At 37.5% G+C, this 27,455-nt stretch overlaps 1 protein-coding gene across 3 annotated transcripts in view; it reads right to left on the minus strand.

The window, feature by feature from the left end:
• map2k5 (mitogen-activated protein kinase kinase 5) overlaps positions 1-27,455 on the minus strand; it is a 311,788-nt gene that overhangs the window by 160,118 nt on the left and 124,215 nt on the right. For all 3 annotated transcript variants that reach the window (XM_073032634.1, XM_073032633.1, XM_073032635.1), the window contains one exon: positions 3,011-3,050. In XM_073032634.1, coding sequence (XP_072888735.1) covers positions 3,011-3,050 — 40 coding nt within the window. The remainder of the gene's footprint in view (positions 1-3,010; positions 3,051-27,455) is intronic.

A 27,455-nucleotide genomic window follows, 5' to 3' on the forward strand; every position in this document is an offset into this window, starting at 1 on the left:
CACACAATCATACCTTCAGTTCTAATCAACCAGCTCCCAAGCCTGGGCCTCTGTACCTCCCTCTGCAACTGGATCTTTGATTTCCTCACCAGGAAACCAGTCCATGCGGATTGGAAATAACATCTACTTCAGGCTGACAAGCAACTCTGGTGCACCACAAGGATGCATGTTTAGCCCACTGCTCTACCCTTCCCACATCCACAAACTGTGTGGCTTGGCACAGCTCAAATGCCACCCAAGCTTTCCGATGACACAACTACTGTTGGCAGAATTTCTTTCAGATGGTGGAAGAGATGTACAGGAGCTAGATAGATCAGCTGGCTGAATAGTGTCACACCAGCAACCTTGCATTCAACATCAGTAAGACCAAGGAATTGATTGTGGACTTCAGGAAAGGTTAGTCAAGGGAACGCACACCAGTCCTCATCGAAGGATCAGCAGTGAAAAGGGTGAGCAGCTTCAAGTTCCTAGGCATCTCTGAAGTTCTATCCTGGGCCCAACATATTGATATAATTACAAAAAAAGGCATGGCAGTGTCTATATTTCATTAAGAATTTGAGGAGACATAGGTATGTCACCAAAGGCACTCAAAAATTTCTACAGATGTATGGTGGACAGCATTCTAACTGGTTGCATCACTGTCTAGTGGAGGGGCCACTGAAAAGGATCAGAAAAAGCTGCAGGAAGTCGCAAATCTAGCCAGCTCCAATTTGGGCACTAGCCTAGCAAGTATCGAGGACACCTTCAACAGGCAATACCTCAAAAATGTAGCATCCATCATTAAGGACCCAGGACATGCCCTCTTCGCATTGCTACCATCAGGAAGGAGGTATAAGGCCCTGAAGACACACTGAGTGTTTCAGGAACAGCTTCTTGCCCTGCTCCATCAGATTTCTGAATGAATACACACACATACATATATATATCAATTAACTGCTGCCGCAAAATAACAAATTTCATGACATATGCCAGTAATATTAAACATGATTCTGAGTTTTGTGAATCAAGTGTCATATGCCTGTGATGCTGTGAGTTTTTCTTTGCACCTGTGCATATATGTACTTGTGTATATCAGTGAACTTGACTTTGACTATGACTTTAAACAATTGATAGTGTTTGTACTAAAAACCATATATAAATTGAAAAGACTTTTAATTTTGTATGCTTTTTAACAAATCTTATGCATGACCAAGATGGCATATAAAAAATGTTGGTATGTGGTATGCAGTGAAGCCCCTTGAGCCTTTAAATTCCACCCATAATAAAAAGATACATAATGATCAACTTGACTGCCAAATGAAGCAGTGAATGAGTTTTTACAACCTGAGAGCAGTGAGATGTTTTCACATGAAATGTCTCATGTGGCTTGGCACCAGCTAGATGGTTAAGAAAACATGGGATGTTGGATGATAATTTTTGAAATCCTTGCAGACCTAGTGTACACATCAGTATTTGGATAGTAAATAGTTGGGCCAGTTGGTATTGGCTTCGCTGCTTCATATTTTTTCTTCTGTTGTTTGTAAGTGATCATAACAGTAAATACTGTATGTAGTTTAGTACCTCCATGAATATTTTTCAACTGCATTTTAAAAGATCAACATTAATAATTTTTGAACAGGTTTTCTATAATGCTCCATTTGCTTCAATCTGTCTCTGTTATTCTTTTATTAATAGTAAAACAATGAATACGTGTAAATAAGCAACAGGACTCATTCTTTTTCCTTAAAAAGTCCATAATTATTGTTACTAATTCATTAATCAATGACAATCTGTACTCAAAATTATCATGGCATGCAAGAGAATTTTTTTTAGACTATTACTGCCAATTTGGGCACACACTCTAAAAAGGTCTGCCACCCTTGCCTTATTATATGATGTTATAAGTTGTTTTCCATAACCTCACAACTTTGCAAAGCACATACACCCTCAAGAATTTGCTCCACCTTTCAACAGCATCCACCAACTCATTCACCTTTGCATCTGCTCCTCATATGCCGATTTCCTGTGTGTGAAACTCTTATCAATCACATTCTTCAAGAACAGAGCAGACACAGCTCTCACAAGAAATTTTTCCAATTCTCAGCACCAAATGGCCAACATTTTGTCCCCTTGTTCAAAAGTTTCAAACTCAAGAAAAGACCGCACTAACATATGACCATCAAAATCACTGACATTAAAAAGCAAAATCCTATCGTGAATTTGTAAGCAAGAAACTATTGCACTATTTCACAATATTTTATTTTATTTTCCTGCACATTTATTCTTACATTAAAACACTGCGGAATACAGGCTATATAATAAAATTATGGAACACTACAAAACGATACTTTTGAAAAGACTTTAAGATTTTCCCCCATACAAAATATTTTAAGTTAACAGACATAAACTTAATTGATTTAATTACATTTCCAGGACTCAGTTCATGCAGGGGAATATGTCACAACAAGAATTCACCTTTGCCTTAATATTCTGAAATATTACTTGTGGTGTTGCTGTGTTATTTTGAAAACAGAATTGTTTATCTTGTTGGCCACTTTGCAAAGAGCTGAGAAAAATGGACTGAGAACAGTTGGAGTTTGCAACAAGATGATCACTTCTTATAGTGCAGGCAATAAACTTCCCAATTAATTTGATTCATATTTCAGCAGTGGAAATCCAACTTATAATTCTTAAATACTAACACAGGTGCCATAGCTAGTTTATTTTCAAAATATATTACTTAAAGTCTATACAATATTGCCTAACTATGACTCCCAGATGACTTGGTGAAGAAAACTGTCAGCTGGTTTGGCACTGAGTAACACCAATCACAAGATCACAATCAATCAATCAATGCCAATTTAGATAATGTCACTTGGGAAGAAAGTTGGCTTCAATACTTTTGGCTATGAAGGTCTATATATTTAAAGTAAATTTTAACTATTTAATATGTGAAATAAGCATTTGAAAAGTAAAATCATATAAAAATAATTATTTAAAGATTATTCATAAAACAAAATTTTCACCTTACCTTAACAGCTAATATTTTTCCACTTGGAACATGGTAAGCTCTGCAAAATTCAAATAAATTCACTGGTTAACCAAAATATGAAACACATAAGAAAAACAAATTGCAAATATCAAGAAATGCCTGATATTTACATTTGCACACTTACAGCAAAAATGGTTTGTAAATGACTCGAGTATGACAACAGATGTAAAATAGTGATTGTTATTTTCCAAGGTTTACAGCCAAACAAGGTGATATAGTGATAGCAGTTCAGCATTTTCCATTGTTCTTTATCCCCCTCCACAGTTGTAACTAATATTAAGCAAACCAAAATGTTACACCAATAAAATATTTAAGTCTCATGTCTATGCCCACAGGAAAATGAATCTCAGGGTAAAGTACTTTGATAATAAAATTTACTTTGAACTTTGAACTGTACTCAGGCCAATATACCAGCAAGGCAACTGAATGCAGATAGAAAGATATAGCAGAATCAGGAAAGCTCTAATAAAAATAAAAAATGCTGGAAATACTTTAGTGAGTGGAAATACTTTATTGTAGTTTTGCTACAATAAGTGTATGGGACATTGGAAAAAAATGTTGAATTTCCCCATGGGGGATGAATAAAGTATCTATCTATCTATCTACTTTGAAGGTTAGGTGACTTCTGTGGAAAGGGAAACATTTAACCTCTCAGGTCTGGGAGAACTGATATCTGAGAGGTACTGTAGAGAGCATTTGAACCAGCTACATCACCGCCTGGTATGCAGGGGGTGGGGGGGTACTACTGCAGAGAATCAAAATAAGCTGTAGAAAGTGTGAACTCAGTCCTCTCCATCACGGGCACTAGCCTCCCCAGCATTGAGGGCATCTTCAGGGAGTGATACCTCAATAAAGCAGGATCCTTCATTAAGGACCCTCATCACCCAGGACATGCCCTCTTCTCATTGCTACCAACAGGGGGGAGGTACAGGAGCCTGAAGGCACACACTCAATGATTCAGGAACATCTTCTTCCCCTCTGTCATCAGATTTCGGAATGGACATTGAACTCATGAACACTACCTCACTATTTTTCCCTCTCTTTTTGCACTACACATTTAATTTTACACATATATATATATATATATATATATATATATATATACATACACACACACACACACACACACACACACTTCTTACTGTAATTTACAGCTTTTATTATCTACTACAAAGCACTGCTGCTACATAACAACAAATTTCATGACATATACCAGTGATATTAAACTTGATTCTGATTCAGAACCCCTCATTAACCCAGTTAGTTCCTTATTCTTTTCTCTGTTTTCTCACTTTGGCAATAGATGGAGAATCTCAAAGCTGAAGTGTTAACTGTTTCTTTTTCCACAGATGTTGTCTGACCTGCTGGATATCTTCAACATTTTCTATTTTTATTTAAGACAAATATGGTGATTAGGAAATATGATCCTAATGTTGACTAGGAAACATTGAATAATTGTCGACAGAACCTGGGACCTTTTTGAACCTCCTCACTTCATTAACATTTTATGGCCATGTGACTTACGGATGTACAGCTTTACTCAGGCATTGATAATGGGAAATGTACCACCTAATTTAAATATATTTGCTTAAATAAGGGCATACAGTACATATTTATCATTAGCTGTCACTTTCAGCAGGACTCTGCCCTCTTTTCCTACAACGAGACGCACTTCTCAGCCCTGACTCTCCCAACATCTCATCTCAAAAACACCACTTCATAATAGATGTTATTAAAGTCCAGCAGGTACTTATATTGCCATTTTCAGGTAATAGTATATTGTGATGCTGGTTAATCAAATTAAGTTTTGACCAACATATTATAATTGAACATCAAGCAACAGAAAAGTCCCACTGTGCAGAAAATTGTCCTGGTCTGACATTGTCCCCCCTGGAAATTTCTGGAGAAATACAACTGATATTTAAGTACCTGGTGTGAATATGTAATTACATGCAGGTATGGAAATACAAATATAAAGCATATGAATATGGATGAAGGTAGCAGGGTTAATCATTTATAATGGTCTACAAAAGTAAGGCATGATAATAAGTGAGAAGCTTTATATACATATACATGCATTTACACAGACAACTGGGAAAAAAAGCCAGACAAAAGATCTGCACATTTCCAATAGTTTCTGCAAATAAAACCAAGTAGATGGGAGACCAAGGTTATATACTGTATTTAATTACTTCAAACGTATTGCCAAACTATACAGGATCATTAATCTATTGTAGGTTGAAAGGAGGAGATACAGTGGAGAGGATATTTAGTATAGCGGGGGAGTCTAGATCCACAGGATATAGCCTCAGAATAGAAGGATGTCCGTTTATAGCAAAAATGAGGAGGAATTTCTTTAGCCAGCAGGTGGTAATCTGTGGAATATATTGCCAGATATGGCTGAGGAGGTCAAGTCATTGGGTATATTTAAAGCAGAAGTTGAAAGATTCTTAATTAGCAAGGGTGTTGAAGGTTGCGGGAGAAGGCAGGAGATTAATGTATGTATGTACTTATTTGTTTATTTCGAGATACAGTGTGGAACAGGCACTTCCAGCCCTTTGAGCTGTGCCGCCCAGCAACCTACCAATTTAACCCTAGCCTAATCACAGGTCAATTTACCAATTAGCCTACTTACCGGTACATCTTTGGACTGTGGAAGGAAACTGGAGCACCCAGAGGAAACCACATACACATTGGAAGCAACTTATGAACTTGCTGACAGAGGATGCCAGCATTAAATTCTGACTCCCTGAGCTGTAATAGTGGCACGCTTACCACTATGCTACCATGGAGCTCAGGAGGACCAATGAGTCGCAACCCACATATTTAACCCTAGCCTAATCACAGGACAATTTACAATGAACAAATAATCTACTAACCAGTACATCTTTAGACAGTGGGAGGAAACTGGAGTGCCTGGAGGAAGCCCACACGGTCACGGAAGAAGAAATGTACAAACTTCTTACAGACAACATCTGAATTGAGTTCCAGTCCCTAATGCCCTGAGCTGTAATGGCGTTGTGCTAACCACTACACTACCATGGACCGCCAAAATAGGTTAAGTGGGCTAATGAATCAGTCATGATTGAATGGCGGAGCAGATTCGAGGGGTTGAATGGTCTAATTCTACTCCTATGTCTTATGGTAAAAGTCAACCCTGCTAAAGACTGGTGAGAAATCAAGGTTAGCATAATAAAAAACACTTTTTCAATGGACTGACACACAAACCATGACTAAATTAAACTGTAGCACACGTACAGTGGTGCTAGAAAGTTTGTGAACCCTTTAGAATTTTCTCTATTTCTGCATAAATATGGCCTAAAACTAAATAAACAGAACCCAGTTAAACAAATAACACAAAAACATTATACTTTTTCATGTATTTATTGAGAAAAATGATCCAGTATTACATGTGTTTGTTCAAAAAAGTATGTGGACCTTTGCTTTCAGTAACTGGTATGACCCCCTTGTACAGCAATAACTTCAAACAAATGCTTCTGGTAACTATTGATCAGTCTTGCACAAGGCCTGGAGAAATTTTAGGCCATTCCTCCTTACAAAACTGCTTCAACTCTGGGATGTTGGTGGGCTTCCTTGCATGAACTGCTTGCTTCAGGTCCTTCCACATCATTTCTATAGGTATAAGGTCAGGACTTTGTCTTGCCATTCCAAAATGTGGAATTTCTTTTGCTTTAACCATTCTTCAGTAGACTCACTCGTGTGTTTAAGATTGTTGTCTTGCTGCATGATCCACTTTCTCTTCAGCCTCAGTTCACGGATGGAAATCCTGACATTTTCCTGTAGAGTTTGCTGGTACAACTCAGAATTCATAGCTCCATCAAAGATGGCAAGCCGTCCTCGTCCCGAGGCAGCAAAGCAAGCCCAAACCGTGACACTGCCACCACGTTTCACAGATGGGATGCTGAAATGCAGTGTTCGTTTTTTGCCAAACATAATGCTTCTCATTTAAGTCAAAAAGTTCTATTTTGGAATCATCCATCCACAGAACATTCTTCCAATAGACTTCTGGCTTACCCACGTGGTCTTTAGCAAAGTTTAGATGGGCAGCAATGTTCTTCTTGGAGAGTAGTGGCTTTCTCCTTGCAATCCTACCATGCACACCATTGTAGTTCAGTGTTTACCTGATGGTAGACTCAGGAACACTGATATTAGCCAATGCAAGACAGGCCTGTAGCTCCTTAGATGTTACCCTGGGGTTCTTTGTGACTCCCTGGAATATTACATGCATTGATTGTGGAGTGATTTCTGTTGGTCAACTTCTCCTAGAGAGAGTAACATTTGTACACCATCTGCCTGACTGTGGATTGGTGGACCCCAAACTCTTTAGAAATGGTTTTGTATCCTTTTCCAGCCCAGTGAGCATCAACAACTTTTTTTCTGAGGTCCGCAGAAATCTCCTTTGATTAAGGCAAGGCACACTTCCAAAAACCTGTGTGGTGAAGATCAGACTTTGATAGTGAAGACCTACATTTATGTTCTTTAAATAGGGCAGGGTCGCCCACACTCACACCTGATTGTCATCCCATTAATTTCCCCTTTAAATGAATGGATAATCCTAGAGGTTCACATACTTTTTCCAATAAATATATGTAATATTGGATCAGTTTTCTCAATAAATAAATGAAGAAGTGTCACAAACAAGAGAAAATCTTCAGATGCTAGAAATCCAAGCAACACACACAAAATGCTGGAGGAACTCAGCAGGCCAGGCAGCATCTATGGAAAAGAGTGCTGTCGATGTTTCGGGCCGAGACCCTTCAGCAGTATAAATTTTTTGTGTTATTGGTTTAATTGGGTTCTTTTTATCCAGTGTTAGGACTTAAGTGAAGATCTGATCACATTTTAGGTTATATTTATACAGAAATAGAGAAAATTCTAAAGGTTTTATAAACTTTCTAGCGCCACTGTAAGGTGCAAAATGAAGGTTCTTTTCATAATGTCTCAAGCTTGCCTTGACCTAAAAAGCCACCAGTGGCATTTCTAGTTTCCATGTCAGCAAAATTCTGGGCCACTTGTATGCAAGTCCCAAATTACAACTACTTTGCTTTGAATAAAAGCCAATAAAAATTCTGAGACACATCATTTTCTCCCTACAGTCAATATAAGTAAGGAGACTTTATCAGATCATGTAATTTGAAGTCTCTACAAAGTATTCTGGATGAACTATATTGACTGTGACCTCAGATGCTGCAGGTAAATGACCCATTTCACTGCCACTGATCAGATACGACAATCATAAGTGTCTGTGTGATTTAGTACCCTGCAAGACAAATCACCAATCTATCATGGTAGGTTTCCCAGTCTGGGATATATTTGAACCTAAAAGTGCCAGCTATCAGTGATCGGGGTTCAATTCCCATTACTGTAAGGAGCATGTACGTTCTCCCTGTGACCGTGTAGGTTTCCACTGGGTGCCCTGATTTCCTCCCAGATTCCAAAGATGTATATGTTAGGGTTATTAAGTTGTCGGTATTCTATATTGGCTCTGGTAGTAAGGCGACAGTTGCGAGTTACCCCCAGCACATGCTCAGACTGCGCTGGTCATTGACACAAAACAACACTTTTCACAATATGTTTCAATGTACATGTGACAAATAAAGCTTATCGTTAATCTTTATCCTTTGAGTGAATGAACTATTTTCTCACCCATCATACCAGCTTCCAGGAAATCAGACAATTTTAAAGAATGGTCAAATCGGTATAAATCTATAGCCAATTAAAGGACAAAATCCCTATGTACCATATCTATTCAGTCCTATTACAGCTAACTGATCAGGCTGTTTTATATCATAACCCACTTACTGAATTCCCCAAACACCAAACCACTTCCTATTCCCCTAATAAAGCCCATTTGAGGTCATAAATGTTTCTAGAGCCTATTTATGCCAGGGCCTGCAGCTGTTCTGCTTCAAATTGCTCCAGGTCTTGGCCAGATTAACTTTAAAGGGTCATAATGTAAAACATACTGATGACAAAGCATTCTGCAGTATTCTTACTATTTCCACTTCAGGTCCAGTTGTCGGTTTACACTGGGGATACCAGTCTTAAAACAGCTTTGCCTTAGATGAGAGGGGTGAATTTTAATACCAGATTTATATCAGTGCAGTTTAATTCTGATTAAATTTAGGACAGATTTATACCAATACAAAGTCTCCAGTGTAAATGGAGACTCTAGGTTAAATCACCTCAATTTGCTCGTTTAACATATAAAAGCATCAAAAAGCTTTTAACACCTAGTATAAGTGTGAAATTCCCCATCTATCCTTTTAGCATATTAGCTTTAAACAGGTATGACTAGTGAATTAAATTATTTAGCTTCACTAAATGTCTTCTGTAATATTTCTATGATCTTAGCTTTACATTTCCGTTAAAACAAGTGATTCTGCAGATGCTGGAAATCCAGAGTAAAACAGAAAAGTGCTGGAGGAACTCAGGAGGTCAGGCAGTATATATGTTAAGGAATAAACAGACTAGGTTTTGGGACGAGACCCTTCATCACGACTTCAAGGTTCTTTGCCACCAACACCTGTTTGCCCTCTGTTGGCCAACTGTTCATGGACACAGTTGTGACATCATCCAGTACCTTTCTTAATTTGCTTTCCATTGACTTGATTACAGGAAATGTACAAGTTGTGGATGGGTCTCCAAGCAAGTTGTAGTTGTCTCAGACAATCATGACCCTACAACGCTGGTCCTCCTGTTTTTACCACATATAAGCCCAATGAGGCTTGTGGTTGTTGTTTTTCACTGTTACAAATGTCATTCCCACAGGAGTCATCTTTTGTACAGAATAAGTTCTTAGTTAGATACCTGCAGGCTTCTGATTAGTATCTTTGAAATGCTGTTCAAACTCATTTTGTGGAATGACAGAAACAGCTGAGCCAGTGTCCAATTCTAATTTAACTAATTGCCCATTCACTTCCGGTGTAAGCCATATTGCTTGTTTATTGTTAGTTTTCACATTGTAAATCTCAAAGCTATCCAGTCCTGCTCACTCTCATCATTATCAGATCTTTCACCAGCAGCCTGAAGATTAGTGCTCTTTTTGAAAATGCAAATTGACTTTTTATCTTTATCTCTTCCCTGTGCAGTTCATTTATGTTTGCCCAACATGCTCTTTGTATGTGTCCTACTTGGTTGCATTTTCTGCAAACTTCACCTTTTTTGCATTGGTCTGGTGTATGTGAGCCCCTGCCACAACAGTGACACAATTTGTTTGGCCGGGCAGGTTTCTGTTTAGACAATGCAATTTTGTTCACATTCACTTTCATTCTTGACCACTACTCAATTGCATCTCTATCTGCAGATTCCATTGAAACAGCAATTTAAACTGATCTTCTAAATGTAAATTATGCTTCCATTAGGAGCCATTTTTGAATGCTTTCTTTTAAGATTCCACAATGAAAGGATCTCTTAATGCATTATTAAGCGCATTCAAACTGACAATGCTCAGATCATCGCTTCAATTCAGTAATATATGCTGAAATGGACTCTTCCTTTTATGAAATCTGCTTATGAAATCTAAAGTGTTCAGCAAACAACAATGGTTTTGGTTCTACATGTTTCTGCATTACTTTCATGAAAACACCAAAGCTAATTTCAGTTGGCTTGGTTGGAGCAACATATACTGTCTGGGTTCACACATTAGAATCTCATTCACAAACATGAGAGATTCTGCAGATGCTGGAAATCTAGGCAACACACAATATGCTGGAGGAACTCAGCAGGTTAGGCAACACCCATGGAGGGGAATAACAGCTAGTGTTTTGGACTGCAACCCTTCATCCGGACCTGTTATTTAGTCCTGATGAAGGATTTTGGACCGAAACGCAACTGAGTATTCTTCGCCATAGCTATTGCCTGACCTTCTGAGTTCCACCAGCAGGTGTATGTTGCCCGGAAGGAATCTCATTCATATTGTGATTCTAAGGACAACCTGCTTCTTGTAGCTCAAATATTGCAAAAAAAAAATTGAAAAATACTGAAATAAAAATACTTAACTACATTTTTAATACATGTGTTAAATGGAAATTGCACTTATCTGTAATCTTTATTTTAAAAATTGCAAGGGATAATATACACAATCAACTTTTCTGTCGTAATTAAAGTTTTGAAGATCAACAACATAAATAAGAAATTGCATCCTATTCTGTAAATAAAGATAAACCTACAGTAAGTAAGAAGTCATTACCAGCAGATCACTAGAAGATAAGTAAATGCATTGAACTTGTAAACTTCATTCTGGCAGTTTTAAATGCTCTTCCAATGTATGATCTCAACAGGTTAATTAGTATGTCAGTTACTTGACAAGAAAGATGATCTTCCTGAAATAACAATGGGTTACTGCTACTAACTGAACAATATAAGAATGCTTGATGATTTAATTATGATGCATGTTAATTCATCCATGAAGACTTGGTTTGAGTTTCCAATGAAGATACTGGCTTTGTCTACTTTTATAAAGCATTGTCTTCCAGTTTACTATGCCAAATCAGCAGTTAATTCTCATTTGCAGAGGAACATCACAAACTTGTCCAAGGGTGAGTGCCATTCTCATTCTCTTTCTTTCGCCAAACGTGAGACTTGATGAAACAGAAGTAACTCTCCTACCTCAAACACATCTTGGGTGCTCAACTGTCTGTGCTATCAACACATTTCACCACTTCAGCTACAAAGTGATCAATGCATTTTTTTTTTGCACAGAGGTATGGTTACACTAGAATATAATCCTACACCAGCAAAATGTTAATTAACAGCAAATTGAAATTAGTGACAGTTGTCATTCTAATATTCTCTATTAATGATCAACTCCATTCTTATCCACCTAACAATAGTATCTGGGGATGGACAGAAGGTCAACTGCGGCTTACTTACCTTGTAGCCGCACATACAGGAAACCTGAGAATCTGAGAGGTACTGCATTCAACTTGTTTTCTTTCATGCCAAGCCACGAGCTAATAATATATTCATGTGCATAAGGTCAAAAGATTTCCGAAGTAATTTGTTTCAAGTCTATTCAATGCTTGATTTTTTTTTGGAGTTTATATTGCCTCAGTACCTATCTCCTTACAGTCAGGATTATATTATAAAAGGGCATCTATATCTCTAATGGATGCACATCAAGGTTGTTGATCACTAAATTAGTTCATAGTAATTTAGTATACCTTCTAATATGCCAAACTTTTCCATATTCTCCAAAGTACAGTTTAAGACAGTGGAACAGAATTAGGCTATCGGCCTATTGAATCTGGTCCACCATTCTATCATAGCTGATTTATTATCCCTCTTCACATTCTCCTGCCTTCTCCCCATATCCTTTGAAATCCTTTATAATTAAGAACCTATCAACTTTCACTTTAAATATACCCAAATGACTTGGCCTCCACAGTAATCTATGACAATGAATTCCACAGATTCACCACCGTTTGGCTACAGAAATTCCTCCTTATCTCTGTTCTAAAGGGATGTCCATCTATTCTGAGGCAGTACCCTCTGGTCTTAAGCTGCCTCACTATAGGAAAGATCCTCTCCATATCCACTCTATCTAGGCCTTTCAATATTCAATAGGTTTCAATGAGATCCCCTTTCCTTTATTCTTCTAAACTTTATCAAACCCAAGCCACCAAATGCTCCTCATATGCTATCTCACAGTAAACCTCTACTTTGCAAGTGTTTAATTTCTTCTCCAACTAGCTTCAGGTTGTTTACAGATTTATATTTTCACTTGTCCTAATGGTGTCATCAACAGTGTTATCTAATTTACTTGAGGTGGGAGGCTCAGCACCCCACAATGAGAACACATGATTGATAACTCTCTTTTCAACCCCAACATCAACTGAAAAACTAGTGCAACAGACTACTTGTGGATACATTAGGGGTGCTTAGAGACTTAGATAGACACATGGATGACAGAAACATGGAGGGCTATGTATGAGGGAAGGGTTAGAATAATTTTAAGAGTTCTTATTTTGAATTGCAGTTTGTCTTCCCTTTTAAAATAATAACTATTTGTATAGCACCTTTCATACATTAAGAAATGTATGAAATGTATGTATCTAAGTGCTTTACTTAGATTGTAAAGATACATCAATAGTCATAAAAATATGGGACAAAATTAAAAATTGTAAGACGTTATATAGAAAAAAATGTAATCGAATATACCAAATTATATAAATGTACTCAACATCAACAGGCATTAAGTAATCCCATAAGAAGGCCCAATTCAAAAAGTAGGTTTTTAGAAGTATTTTGAAATGTTCCACAATACTATCTGCTGTATCTCCATCTGTAGAGTATTCCAGATTTTTGGTGCATAAGAGCAATAGGCCACATCACCAGTTCTTATATGCTTGGCTCTAGGAATCCTAAGCAAATCAGTATTCACAGATCTAAGATTACGATTAGGGTTGTAAGGGGATAGACATTATAAAATATACAGAAGAGCTAGATTATTCCTATATACAAATTAGACACAATTAAATAAAAATTGATCCTACAGGACAACAGACAGCCAGTACAATGATGCCAAAACCAATTAAATCTGCTCAGATTTTCTTTTTTTTTTTGTTAAGATCCTTGCTGCTGCATTTTCAATAAGTTGCTACTGATTTATATCTTTCTTAGGCAGTCTTGAAGTGTGCATTACAGTATTCTTTTGCTCATTGGTTGGTTGTCAGACTGTTTTGTGTGTAGTATTTCATTAATTTTATTGTATTTCTTTGTTCTACAGTGAATGCCTGCAAGAAAACGCATCTTGGGTAGTATACGGTAACGTAAGTATTTTGATAACAAATTTACTTTGCTCTGAGTGGGTTAAAAGGTCAGCACAATGTCATAAGCCAAAGGGCCTGTATTGTACTGTAACGTTCTAACAAGGTGGCTTGCAGATTAGAACTCTTCAACTGGTCCCAGATTATGCTTATTCTGTATTTCAGTCTTTAATAAGCAGAGTTATGGTGAGAGAGATTTAAGTTCAAAGGAGATGTGAGGGGTAAGTTTTTTTTACACAGAAAGTGGCGGGTGCCTGGAATGCACTGCCTGGGGTGGTGGTAGAGGCAGATACATTAGAGACTTTTAAGAGATGTTTAGATAGGCACATGAGGGAAAAAGAAGAACATGGAAATTGTGAAGGCAGAGGAGATTAGTTTAGCTGGACACTTGATTACTAATTTAACTGGCTGGCACAGCATTACGGGCTGAAGGGCTAATTCCAGTGCTGTATGTTCTATATCCAGCAGACCAGTCTTTCAACCTACCTATTATTAAAATTATACTAAATCACTCTTTCAAATGTAAACACAAAGGAACGAATTGATCAGTAGAACTCACTTTGACCTGTCTTCCAATGCAAAGTTAAATTTGGATGAGTTTTCAAAAACAGATAGTCAGCCAGACTTAAAAATAGTGTTGCTGAGGAAAAGCGTTAAGATATTGACTTGATTTTATATGAATTCCTTTGAAAATCTTCTGTAGAATTGTACGGTCAACCCTTTCCCCTACCTTACTGAAAATGTTGGCTCTTGCTGGTTCAAAATTGCACAGAGATGTCTAGCTCTTTCTCATCAGTTGTGTCTTTATGTGTGATAGCAGGCATTTTCACAAATGTATCTCTAGATAATGGTAGTGTCCCAGCCAAGCTCACCACTGCCTTCAAAGCATTTCCTTAGAGAGGGGGTTTCCAACCTGGGGTCCATGAACCCCTTGCTTAATGCTATCGATCCATGGTGTAAAAATAGGTTGGGAATCACTGCCTTAGAGGCATGTTTTACAATTAGAAGCTTCAGTGCTTGTAACTTACTACTCAACTTCCATGTTATTTTGTTTCTGTTGAACTATATTTTAATCACAATAGCTTGATCACAACAGTCCTGCCGGAAAGAAATGTCGTAGATGTGACACACCTAACTTCAAAAGCCACATATTTCATAATCTTCAGTCACATAGACTGAAAGCCATGAAATAAACAAGGCTAGAGCAGCTTGGAGAAAAAACTGACTAAATAAGAAACAGACCTCTTGATAGAAAGATCATTGGTGACACAGCTAAAGATGGTTTAGCCTATGACACTGTCCAGATGAACTTCTGTGATTGAGATGATGGGCATCCAACAAGCAAACCAGTTTTGTGTAAAGTACAAGTCCAGCTATTGTTTTAACCCTCTAATCCCATTAATTTCAATTCTGTCAGTGTTATCTGATGTTACACATTAGGATGTCTGTCCTGACATCATGGCAGTGATTCTTAATTCACTTTTGGAATTCAGCTCTTTGATCTTCTTTGGATCAAGTCAATTTAATCTTCTTGTGAATGGGATGAATCTGAGCTATTTTCCATATTATTGGATGGATATCAGTGTTGCAACTTTACTGGGATGGAAACAGTTAAGTTTGGAGCCCAGATCTTCAGTACTGCAGCCTGGATGTTGTCTGGTGTCACAGACTTAGATTTATTCAGTACTTTCTGCTGTTGCTTGGCATCACATGGAGTGAATCAAATTAGCTAAAGACTGACTGTAACAGCAGGAATCTCAGAAGGGGGTAAAGATAGATTATCTATTTGGCATTTTAGCTGTTTTTGGCTTTAGCCTTACTGGCACTCTGTAAACTGCATCCTACAATTGTGGAGGCTGGAGATGTCGTTAGAGCCTCCTCCTGTTTTGTTTTAATTGTCCATCGCCATTCACTAGTGCATGTGGCAGGGATTCAGAAATATGATTTGACCCATTGGTTGATAGATTGATAATTCTGTTCTTGCTGTCCATCATGCATGTCAAGATGTGTTGGAGCTGATAGTTTTAATGTTACTAATTTGGGGAATAAATAACATTCTCTCTCTACAGATGCTGTCTGACCTGCTGAAAACTTTCAACACTTTCTCTTCTAATTTTCAGCAAGTTTCACTCTACCCCCTCAAATCATTTTTACATGAAAAAATCAATCCAGATGATTAAAGATTTGCTTTATTTGCCACATGTACAGTACACTGAAACATACATAGAAATGCGAGTTTGTGCTAATGGCCAGTACAGCCCAAGGATGTGTTGGAGGCAGCCCGCAAGTATCTATATGTTTCTGATACCAATATAGCATGCCCACAATTTACTAACTTTTACTAACTTGTACGTCCTTAGAATGTGAGAGGAATCCAAAACACCTCGAGGGAACCCTCAATGTCTCAGAGAAAACATACAAACTCCTTACAGATAGCAGCAGGAATTGAAACCTAGAGCGCTGGCAGTGTAAAGCATTATGTTAACCACTATAACACCGTGCTGCACTAATTTATTTCCATCTATTTTTGAATTCCAGAGAAATCATCTCTGGTTTCTGTTTTAACTCTGGAAACTATGTCATTCAGTAATAGCTACACTTCATTTTAAGAACATAAGACATCGGAGCAGAATTAGGCCATTCAGCCCATCGAGCCTACTCCACCATTCCATCATGGCTAATGCTGGATCCCACTCAACCCCATTACACCTGCCTTCTCACCATAACCTTTGATATCCTGACCAATCAGGAAACTATCAATTTTCGCTTTAAATATACCCACGGTCTTGGCCTCTACACCTGTCTGTGGCAGAACATTCCACATATTCATTACACTCTGCCTAAAAAAAATTCTCCTTACCTCTGTCCTAAAGGGTCACTCCTCAATTTTGAGGCTGTGCTCAATGGTTGTAGACACCCCCGCAATAGGAAACATCCTATCCACATCCACCTTATCTAGTTCTTTCAACATTCAATAGGTTTCAATGAGATCCCACACCTCCCCCCCCACTTTCTTCTAAATTCCAATGGGTACAGGCCCAAAGCTGCCAAACATTCCTCATATGTTAACCCCTTCATTCCTGGAATCATCCTCATGAACCTCCTCTGGACTCTCTCCAATGACAACACATCCTTTCTGAGATACTGGGCCCAAAACTGTTGACAAAATTCCAAGTGTGGCCTGACTAGAGTCTTATAAAGCCTCAGCATTGTCTCCTTGTTTTTATATTCTATTCCCCTTGAAATGAATGCCAACATTGCATTAGCCTTCTTTATCACAGATTCAAACTGTAAATGAACCTTCTGGGAGTGTTTTAATCTATCATTCCCCAGTTGAAGTCTGTAAAAGTGAATATTATGTAAGTGGAGGATATTATGTAGCCAATAGAAACATTTATCCTGTTATGCAATATGTTACTAAAAAAAATATTTAATACCTACTGGATCAAGTTTACAGACATCATTATAAGGACTAGGGACAAAAATATCAGACGTTGTCCCCTCTGTACTGAATTCACAAGTTATTTTGAGACACACCATATATGATTTTATACTGTAATTGTATGGTTCATTAAAAGCATTTACTTTATCTTTTCAAGCTGCATCTATTAAAACCATCAAGTTTTGCTGTAATAACCCCTCCTCAGGCTCTTCTGAGAACTATTTTTAAAATTCCAAATTTTTTGATTTTTATTCAGTGTCTTCTAAAGGTGATGAAAGCAAAAGATTTGAATGTATATTTTACTTAATTATGATGTCACAAATAACTTGCAATGGATGAACTTTAAAGTAATATTGGTGTAACATTGATAATTGTACAACCTACTTACACATCACAGGACTACACAAGTATCAAACAGGATGAAAAATGAGCGAATTAATTTTTGGTTATGTTGGTTAAGGGCTGAATGTTTGTCAGGCCAATGGCTCCTTTCTGAGCTTCCTTTAATAGTGCTGCAGATTGTTGCGCTTCAGCCAATCATACATGCATGATTCATTTGGAAAATGGTGCCCATGCAGAACTTCCTCCATGCCACACTCCATTCTGACCTCAATTCTTCAAACCCAAATCGTGTTTAAAATGCTATAAATTATACCAACTCAATTATGCTGACATCACTTTATGAAATAAGGTTAGGGCCAACAATCATTCAAATTGACAGCAAAGACAGTAACTGTGCCAGGGGTTATGCTGAATATGGGGCAAGTATGCTTAACAAATACCATTATAACAATTCAAAATAAAAAATAAATTGAACAATAATTTGCAGCTGATCAAAAAAAATCGAGGGCATCCTACACATTATCAATGGGCATTGTGAAATGCTTCTGAAGCATTACTGGCAGAAAGGAGCTTGATGGGAAAGGTATACCAGATGGATAATTAAAATGTAGAAATGACTGCATATAATTACTACTGATGAATAATTAATTACATTGTTTTACTTCATTAGTTATGCATATAACCCTTTACCTGTGATCAGCATTAAATATAGAATGTGATAGCAGGGAGTGATTACCAGGCTGTAACCTAATCAAGGTTGCTCAGCCAAACAGGATAAATCGCAAGAGTGAAACTTGAGCAGTCTATGAACATCCACCCGAATCTACAGATTAGATAACACTATGAAATCACTCCCTTGTATATAATATTCTACATCAGGAAGTCTTTACTTCCAATGCCTTCCAGGTCCAGTGAAGACTTGCCGAGAAATTATCATGCACTACAAGGTCACCAGCAACTATTTAATGTGGTTCCTTTTTGTTCAGGAACATCAAGGAGGATTTAGAATGACTTTAATGATTTAGATATGATGCATATTTAATCAATGACATTTCACAACCTACAGAAAAACATGAAAACCTCTAAAATTCCCAAAAAAAAATCTCCCTTGCTTGAAATGCAGTGACATGCTTGCACAGAATGGATATACTCTAGAGTAGACAACACGAAAACTGAAAAACTGAGCAGGAGTTAAGTATACTGAAGCTGAAGGTAACACAAGAAACAAGTTTGAAATAGGAATGTGCTGCCACTAAAATGTTTCTTTCCAAAAATTGTGTGAACCAATGAACAATCAGACAGATGAAGAATAACCTGCACTACACAACTGCCAAACAAAACTCTGCAAAAGTTTCAAGCTGCATGGAAAGCAGTGAAGTAGCCTAATTAAAATATACTATGTTACTTCTACATTCCTGAATATACTAAGGGAGGTCTGCTTTAAATATCTGATGACATCTTACTGAACTGTTGTTTTTGTAGATATATTTTATCTCCTGAGAGAGATGTGTATGCCATATTAGTCAAAATTATAGAACATGGAAGGTGCATACGGAAACCCAAATTTCATTCCAAATTCCAAATTATTTTGTAATTCTTGCAATTACGATAGGACAGAACTCCTCAGTAGCTTGGCAAAATTTTAAATTAAAGAGCTGAGCCAATTATTCTCAAGCAAATTTACTGTTCTCTTCATTGTTTATGTTGGTTAATCTCTTTGGCAAGATTGATCCAAACCCCAAAATGGATGCTTCTATTTATTAAGTTCTGAGGGTTAGACCTGGATAAAATGTTAGTTTGTCATTGAACTTTCTGCATTTTTCACCTAAACAGTGGTAAAAATCAGGTCTCCTGCTCAAATGCTGAAGCCCTGAACGTACTAGCTGAGATCAGCCAGTCATTTCTCAACTGTACTTTATTGCCAGACTCCATGTGGAATCTAGAACACACTGAGAATTAACTGCATTTACACTGAAGAATCTGTTCTTGGATCTTATGTCATGTTAGTCAAATGTAGAGGATCACAACTACTCATTTAGATGGCAAGAACATTCAGAAACATTTTTAAAAAACCTTCAATCTTTGCCAACCAACGAAGCTGGGAGTGAGGGTTAGCCAAATTTCTTCAGTTTCCAGAAAAAATATGGATTTCTGGCCATTGAAAACTCTTCCCATTGCTTCACTGCTCAACTTCAAAGCAGTCTGGGTAAATAAAGACCGATTTTTCACATTTGACTGCAGGAAAACATAAATGGACTGATGAGGTGGACAAAAAAACTGTCAAAAAGAATGCAGTGAAGTGTAAGATGATGTACTTGGGTACAGCAAAATAAGAAAGTACATGTTAAATTACTGAATACCAATGTAGAACAATAGAAAAATCTTGGAAGTTCAAATACAAAGACCTTTGACAACAGCAAAATGAGTCCGGAGTTTGAGGCCTGGTGTTCAGTGATTGGTGGGTTCTGTGCTCGATGCTGAGGATTGAGGCCCAAGGGTTAAATCAGAAGTTTGGAAGACAACTCCTATTGGTCGGAGCCCCAGGCATGTGAAACTTTGCGAGTCTACTGGGGTAATTGAAGGCCCAATATCTGTGTGCTCTTGACTGAATCCAAGACTGCTGGAGTAAGTGGCTAATTAAGAGGACTGTGTATGTGTATGAGTGGGAGGAAGGAATGGGACTTGTGTTGCTGTTGATGGTTGTTGTTCTGCTTTGTTGTATTCTGTGCTATTCTGCCGAGCACCATGGGAATGCAGTGTTGGCGTTGGAATGTGTGACGTCACTTGCAGGTTGCTTCCAGCACACCTTTGAGTGTGTTGGTTGTCAATGCAAATGACACATTTCAACATTTCATTGTATATTTTCATATACACGTAATAAGTAAAGTTGAACCTTGAATTTTAAAGAAATCGAGGTGGTGTATTGGATACTGACAGTTTGTCACTTGAAGAATAGAATACAACTGTAGGGAAAGCACGCTGGAGAACTGTATGTAGATCTCGGCACCACCAGATGTGACAACATTAGAAATGGTGCAGAGGAGATTTACAGAGTGTTGTCAAAGCTGAAGAGTTATTGTTATGAACAGTTACTGACTACTGCTGTTGTTTTCTTCATACAAAAGGAGAGATTTAAAATTATAACAGATTTATACAGGTTGAACAGGAGCAGCCTTAATTCTCTGGGAGAAAAAACCTTAAACTAGAATCAGATTTATTATTACTTGCATATGTCGTGAAATTAGTTGTTTTGCGGCAGCAGTACAGTGCAATACATAAAAATATATTACAATAAGAAATGTATATATAAATTTAATTAAGTAAGTAGTACAAAAAGAGAACAAAAATAGTGAAGTAGTGTTGGTTCATTGTCCGTTCAGAAATCTGATGGTGGAGGGGTAGAAGCTGTTCCTAAAACATTGAATAAATGTCTTCAGGCTCGTGTATCTCCTCTGTGATGGTAGTAATAAGAAGATGGCCTGGGTGGTGGGGGTCTTTAATGATGGATGCCATCTTTTTCAGGCATTGACTTTTGAAGATGTCCTCGATATTGGAGAAGATTGTGCCCACGATGGTCAAAGAATTAAAGGAAAAAGAGGCAAAACATTTTGCAAGAAAGAAGAAGACAAAATGATCATCACATTTAAACAGGTACTTGGGTGATCACAAGGCATTGGACCAAGTGCCAGAAAATGAGAGATTCCCAACCCCACCCCCCACCCGAAAAGATCAATTTTTCTCTGGGCATGGACACAATAAGCTGAATGGGCTCCTGGGCTCTTTCATGTGGTAAACTGCCATTAGATGATGATTCCACATTAAGAAGCACGGAGACTACAGATGGTTGGTCCATGTCTATGAAACCTGGGCCACTAAGTTAAGCTATTATGGAAAGCTGCTTGCATCATCCACTGTAGAGTTAAAAATACTTGGCTGTATCTAAAATGTTCTGCTTCTTATTTGAACTGTTGTACAATTTAAAATAAAGAACAGTGACTTTTGTTTGCCTCACTGTTAACAATTTGAGCCAATATTTATTTTAAAGTACATAGTCATTTAAATATAACTGTGCCTTGCCTGTTTAAACATTAAATTGCCATTCACCTCTGGGACCTAGATTCAATCCATCCTAGACAGACTGTTTGCAAAAATCCTGCACATATGAAAAGCTCTTTTTATGTTGACTGTATGTGTGAAAGTAGTTTCAATCCATTTCTTAAAAAAGTTATGTAACAAATGAAAAACTGAAAGAAAAATTGGCACTGTAAGTGCACACATAACTTTTTGAAAGGGGAATATAAAATTATCATATTCAAGTGCTTTGCTGATGCAGCTTTGCTCTACTAGATCTGACTCCAGGGTACTTGATATTGACAGTGATTGTCTGAAACCAAAGAAGATTTGTTTTTCAGCAAGAACATCCCTCGATAATCTGAAGGAAGTACAAAAAATGCAAATGCAACTAAAGTAGAAGAATAGCTCTTCAACCAAAAGTCACATATTAAGTTCATTAATAGAACTGAGACCATGCATATATTACACACAGGGTTCTTACAGCCAGAAGGAAAGATTTCAGTCAATTGGCTTGGCCTAGATTCAAAGCTAGAAATGAGAGCATGGAGTTAACTCAGTACATTAATCAGTACCCATTACAGAATACATCAATTTAATGTCCTCTATCTAAACTGTTTACAATCCATGGTGATTCATTGCACATTAGAATGTGGGCAGAAGATATTTTAATCCCTTTATATAAAATATTTCTGTCCCAAAATTAACATTTAAAAATATGTATTTGTAAACAGGGTACTGGAAACGTAAATAACCAAAATTGCTAACATTTCAGAGTCAAACAATGCAGCAAGATCTGGGATGTAAAACATTGGATCTGTTATCTTTGCGCTCACAAACAATTGATGCTCTAATTTTATATGGAGCAAATAAATTATAAAACAGGGTAAAATGCATCACTTCTGTAAACACAATCTTAACCAAGCTATAAATGAATACTCTCATTATTACCTCCGGTACCTATATCAAGTTGCCACTTAGTGTATGTTTGTGGTCTGCTGCTGCTGTAGCCCATCCAATTCAAGGTTCAACATGTTATGCATTTAGAGGTGCTCTTCTGCACACTGCTGTTGTAATGCATGGTTATTTGAGTTACTGTTGCCTGCTTGTCAGCTAGAACCAGTCCTCTTGACCTCTCTCTCATTAACAAGGTGTTTTCACCCACAGAAGTGCCACTCACTGGATATTTTTCTTGTTTCACACTATTCTCTGTAAACCCCAGAGATTGTTATGCATGAGAATCCCAGGAGTTCAGCAGTTTCGGAGATACGCAAACCACCCCTTCTGGCACCAACAATCATTTCACGGTCAAAGTAGCTTACATCACATTTCTTTCCCATTCTGGAGTTTGGCCTGAACAAGTGAACCGTTTGATCATGTCTGCATGTTTTTATGTAATGAATGGCTGCAACTTGATTGGCTGATTAGATATTTGCATTAACGAGCAGGTGTACAGGTATACCTAAAAAGCAGCCACTGAGTGTGTCTTGACAAACTGAACACAAAAAACAATCAGGTGCCATTGGATAAAGTCATTTAGGTGTATTTCTTAACTTATTTTAAAAAGTTAAATTTCTTATTCAGGAAGATGAGAGTCATTAAAGCTGCAAGAAGTAAAGAACGTGGTATATAAAACAGGAATATAAATAGTATATCTTAAGTCCTCTGGCGGGAAGTAGCTAGCTTTGACTTCTGGTATATAACATAGTCGTCCTTATATATTTAAATTGGTTTCATTAGTTCTGTAACCATAAAACAAATCTGAAACAAAACAGAAAATGTTGCAAAGGCTCAGCAGATTAGGGCACAGTGTGCTAAAAGGTCACAAATGCTAACTCTATTACTCTCTCCACAGATGCTGCCTGACCTACTAAGTATTTCTAACAAATTTTAAATTATTTTATTAGCCAAGACTAGTGGAATTGTTCATTAAGACATTTTAAAAACTGTTACATCTTCCTTAATCTAGTGAGCTATTAGGACTCTCAGTATAAACTTCAACACAAATAAGGAAATGTATCTAGTCTCTTTGGAATAGCACATGAGAGGTGCGAACTTTCAGAGGAAGAGATTATGAATGGAGTTGACAAAGCACATAAATTGTTAATTAAAATTTTCATCAGCATACATTGAAAATGTAGTAATCCAACTGCAAAAAAACAGTTCTGTCTAGCAAAGGTTTAGGGAGGAGTTAAAAAGTTTTCAAAAAAGTCGATATTTAGAAAACAAACATTCCTCCAATTAATGTAAATTTATGCCCCCTTCCATTATCCATTTCCGCCCTGGGAAAAAAGTCTCTGACTTTCCACTCAATCTATGCCTCTTATCATCTTGTGCACCTCTATCAAGTCACCTCATATCCTCCTTCGTTCCAAATTCTAATGATTATGACAAGTGCCCCAAATATTTTTCCAAATGGCCTTATCAGCCTCTTCTAAAGTTATCTAAGAAATGTATAGTAGTTATGGAGAGTAATTATGGAGATGGACAATTGAAACAATATTTAATTTAAGACCAGTATCTCATTTAATGATGTTCCTTATCTTCCTGATTTCTTTGCTATAAAGTACGGTAATATAGAACACTCATGAGCAGGTTACAAGTGCAATTTTATTACTGTAAGCCATGCATGTGTCTTTTGTAGATACCATGGACCTGATGCAACATAATGCTGGCTTGCCTTCAGTGGCACAGAGACAGCTGGAAAACTGAATTAAAAGCTACAAAGAAATAAACCAATGTAATTAAAAAGATAACAGATACTGCACTACGAAGGGAGTTCAAGGCTGAAATCTATTCTCAGGGCTCAGATGGTTATGAAATGCTGCAGTTTTGCTCTCCTGATTTAGGATATCTGAACTCTTTCATTAGATTACAACCTTATATCTCACTATGAAGTATCCATTGTCTATATATCTCACTAGGGGAAAAAAGGTCACTGCTCTTGACAGGTTCACCTCTAATATATTAGACAGTGAGAGCAACACAATCTCAGCAGCAAGAAAAGGAAAGGAAAACTAAGTGCTAAGGCTTGAAAAATGTCTGGAAAAGCAAAACTAGACAGCCAGCATCTCAAAGAGAAAAATTCCACTGGAAAGAAATATAGCAACAAAGGATAGAGAAAACAGTACATCATCTAAATGCTGTAGAAGGAGATTTCTACAATGTATAGAACTTCTTTCATGCTTTAGTATATTATTTTTATTTAGAGAGACAGCACGGAGGCAGACCCTTCCGGCCCCTAAGAACCCGTGCATTTCAATTATATCCATGTGACCAACTGACTTACTAAGCTATTCTTCTTTGAAATGTAGGAGGACACTGGAACTCCTGGAGGAATGGGGAGAACATACAAACTCCTGACAAACAGTGTTCCATTGTGCTAATTGCTACATTATTGTGCTGCCTCAGGTTTTGACAACACTGCCATATTTTCCTTTTTTTTGCCATCAGAGTATTTGCTTCTGATGCTGTTTGGAGCTTTAAAGTAATTTTATTTGGATGTCCTTGTATGTAATGTAATGTAATGCAATGTAATGTTATCAATTTACTTAACAGTGGAAAAAAAGCATTAACCTCCATACAATTAAAAATAATCTTGTCTATAAGTCTGTACTCTTTCTTTTGGGCAATTGTTACAGATTATATACAATGACTAAATGACTAAAATGAGTTATTGCACAGCAACAAACGTTCAAAAAGCTAACATTAAATCACTGGAGTTTAGAGTTTCATAATCCTTTGAAGGATGATTTATTTGCCTTTATTAACCCAAAATCTAAAGATCAAATACAAAACAAAGAGATGAAATAATATTTTCCAAATTTTGAGATTTTGAGATTTTGACCTTGCATTATGCTATTGGTGGGAAATTATTACATAGGAAATCAAGAATGGAGATTTTTCAGAAAACACCAACAGCCCAAATTACAAGTCAGTAGTGGGCTGCCAAATATACTGTTAAACTATGAAATAAAAAAGGACACTTACTTCTCATGATACTCCTGATGGGAGATTGTTGAGAGAAGCTACTCGGATTTTAAAGAGTAACTGCCTCATCACTCCCCCTCTCCCCTTCATACTGACCATCCAAACTCAACACTCAGTTCTGACACAAGGTTTGACCTGAAAGGTGAAACAATTCCTTTCAACCCATAGATACTCCTCAACCCGCTGAGTTCCTCCAGCAAGTGGTTTGTTGCTGCCTTTGACTAACTGCCTACACATTGTTATGTAAGAGTGATAAGGGAAAAGAGTGAAAAACACTAACAACTGTTTAAGCGACTGACTCTCCCTCATTTAGTCAGTTATAGAGTCATACAGCACAAAAACTGTCACTTCCACCTAAATGGTCCATGCTGATCAAGATCCCCACATAAACTACTCTTACTTGCCTACGTTTGGTCCATAACCCTCCAAAACTTTTCTATGTTTCAAAATCAAATGAAATATCAATATAAACTTAAGAAATTTGGATCATAAGTCCATAAGACACAGCAAAATTAGGCCAATCAGCCCATCGCTTTTGCACCACCATTCCAACATGGCTGATTTATTATCTTTCCCAAACCCATTCTCCTGCCTTCTACCCATAACTTTGATGGTTTGACTAATCAAGGATCTATCAATCTCCACTTTAAATGTACTCAATGACTTGGCCTCCACAGCTGTCCATGGCAATGAATTCCAGTTTCACCACCGTATGTCTAAAGAAATTCCTTCTCAACTCTGTTGTCCCTCCATTCTGAGGCCTTCTGGTCCTAGACTCATCCACTATAGGAAACATCCACTCCACTTCATCTCTATCTAGGCTTTCAATATTCAATAGGTTTCAATAAGATTCCTGCCTCATTCTTCTGATCTCCAGTAAGTACAGTCCAGAGGCATCAAACACTCTTCTTACATTAACCCATTCGTTCCCAGAATCATTCTTGTGAACCTCCTCTGAACCCTTGTCAATGCAAGTGCAATGTTTCTTAGATAGGTGGCCCAAAACAGCTCATAATACTCAAAGTGCAATCTGATCAATGACTTACAAAGTGCCCGCATTATATCCTTGCTCATATATTCTAGTCCTCTCGAAATGAATGTTACCATAGCAATGTATTACTTCTGCAAAGCACAAATTTCACAACATATGATGTTGAACCTGATTCTGACTCTGATTCATGCAGGGTTCCCTAAAGGTTAACTTACAGGTTGACTTAGTGCAAACAAAGGCAAATGGAGTCGTACCAATTCAAACCAAACTCCTAATGAAATACAGCCACTGTCATGCTTTCTTTATAATTGCATCAATATGTTGGGCCCAGGATAGATCTTCAGAGATGAAGACACCCAGGAACTTGAAACTGCTCACCCTTTCCAATTCTGATCCCTCAATGAGGATGCTGTGTGCTCTGTCGACTTTACCTTCCTGAAGTCCGCAATCAATTCCTTGGTCTTACTGACATTGAATGCAAAGCTATGGCATCACTCAACCAGCTGATCTACCTTGCTCCTGTATGCCTCCACATCACCATATGAAATTCTGCAAACTGTAATATCATTAGTAAATTTATGAATGGTGTTTGAGTTGTACCTAGACACACTGTCATGGGTGTAGAAGGTAGAGCAGTGGGCTAAGCATACATCCTTGAGCTGTACCACTGTTGACTGCCAGAGAGGAGATTTTACTTCCTATTGCACAGACTGTGGTCTCCCAATGAGGAAAGCTAAGACCAGTTGCAGAAGGAGATACAGGGGCCCAGATTCTGGAGCTTAATGATTAGATTTGAGG

Source organism: Hemitrygon akajei, chromosome 30 (genome assembly GCF_048418815.1).
Source record: "Hemitrygon akajei chromosome 30, sHemAka1.3, whole genome shotgun sequence".
In the NCBI taxonomy this organism is placed as follows: Eukaryota; Metazoa; Chordata; class Chondrichthyes; order Myliobatiformes; family Dasyatidae; genus Hemitrygon; species Hemitrygon akajei.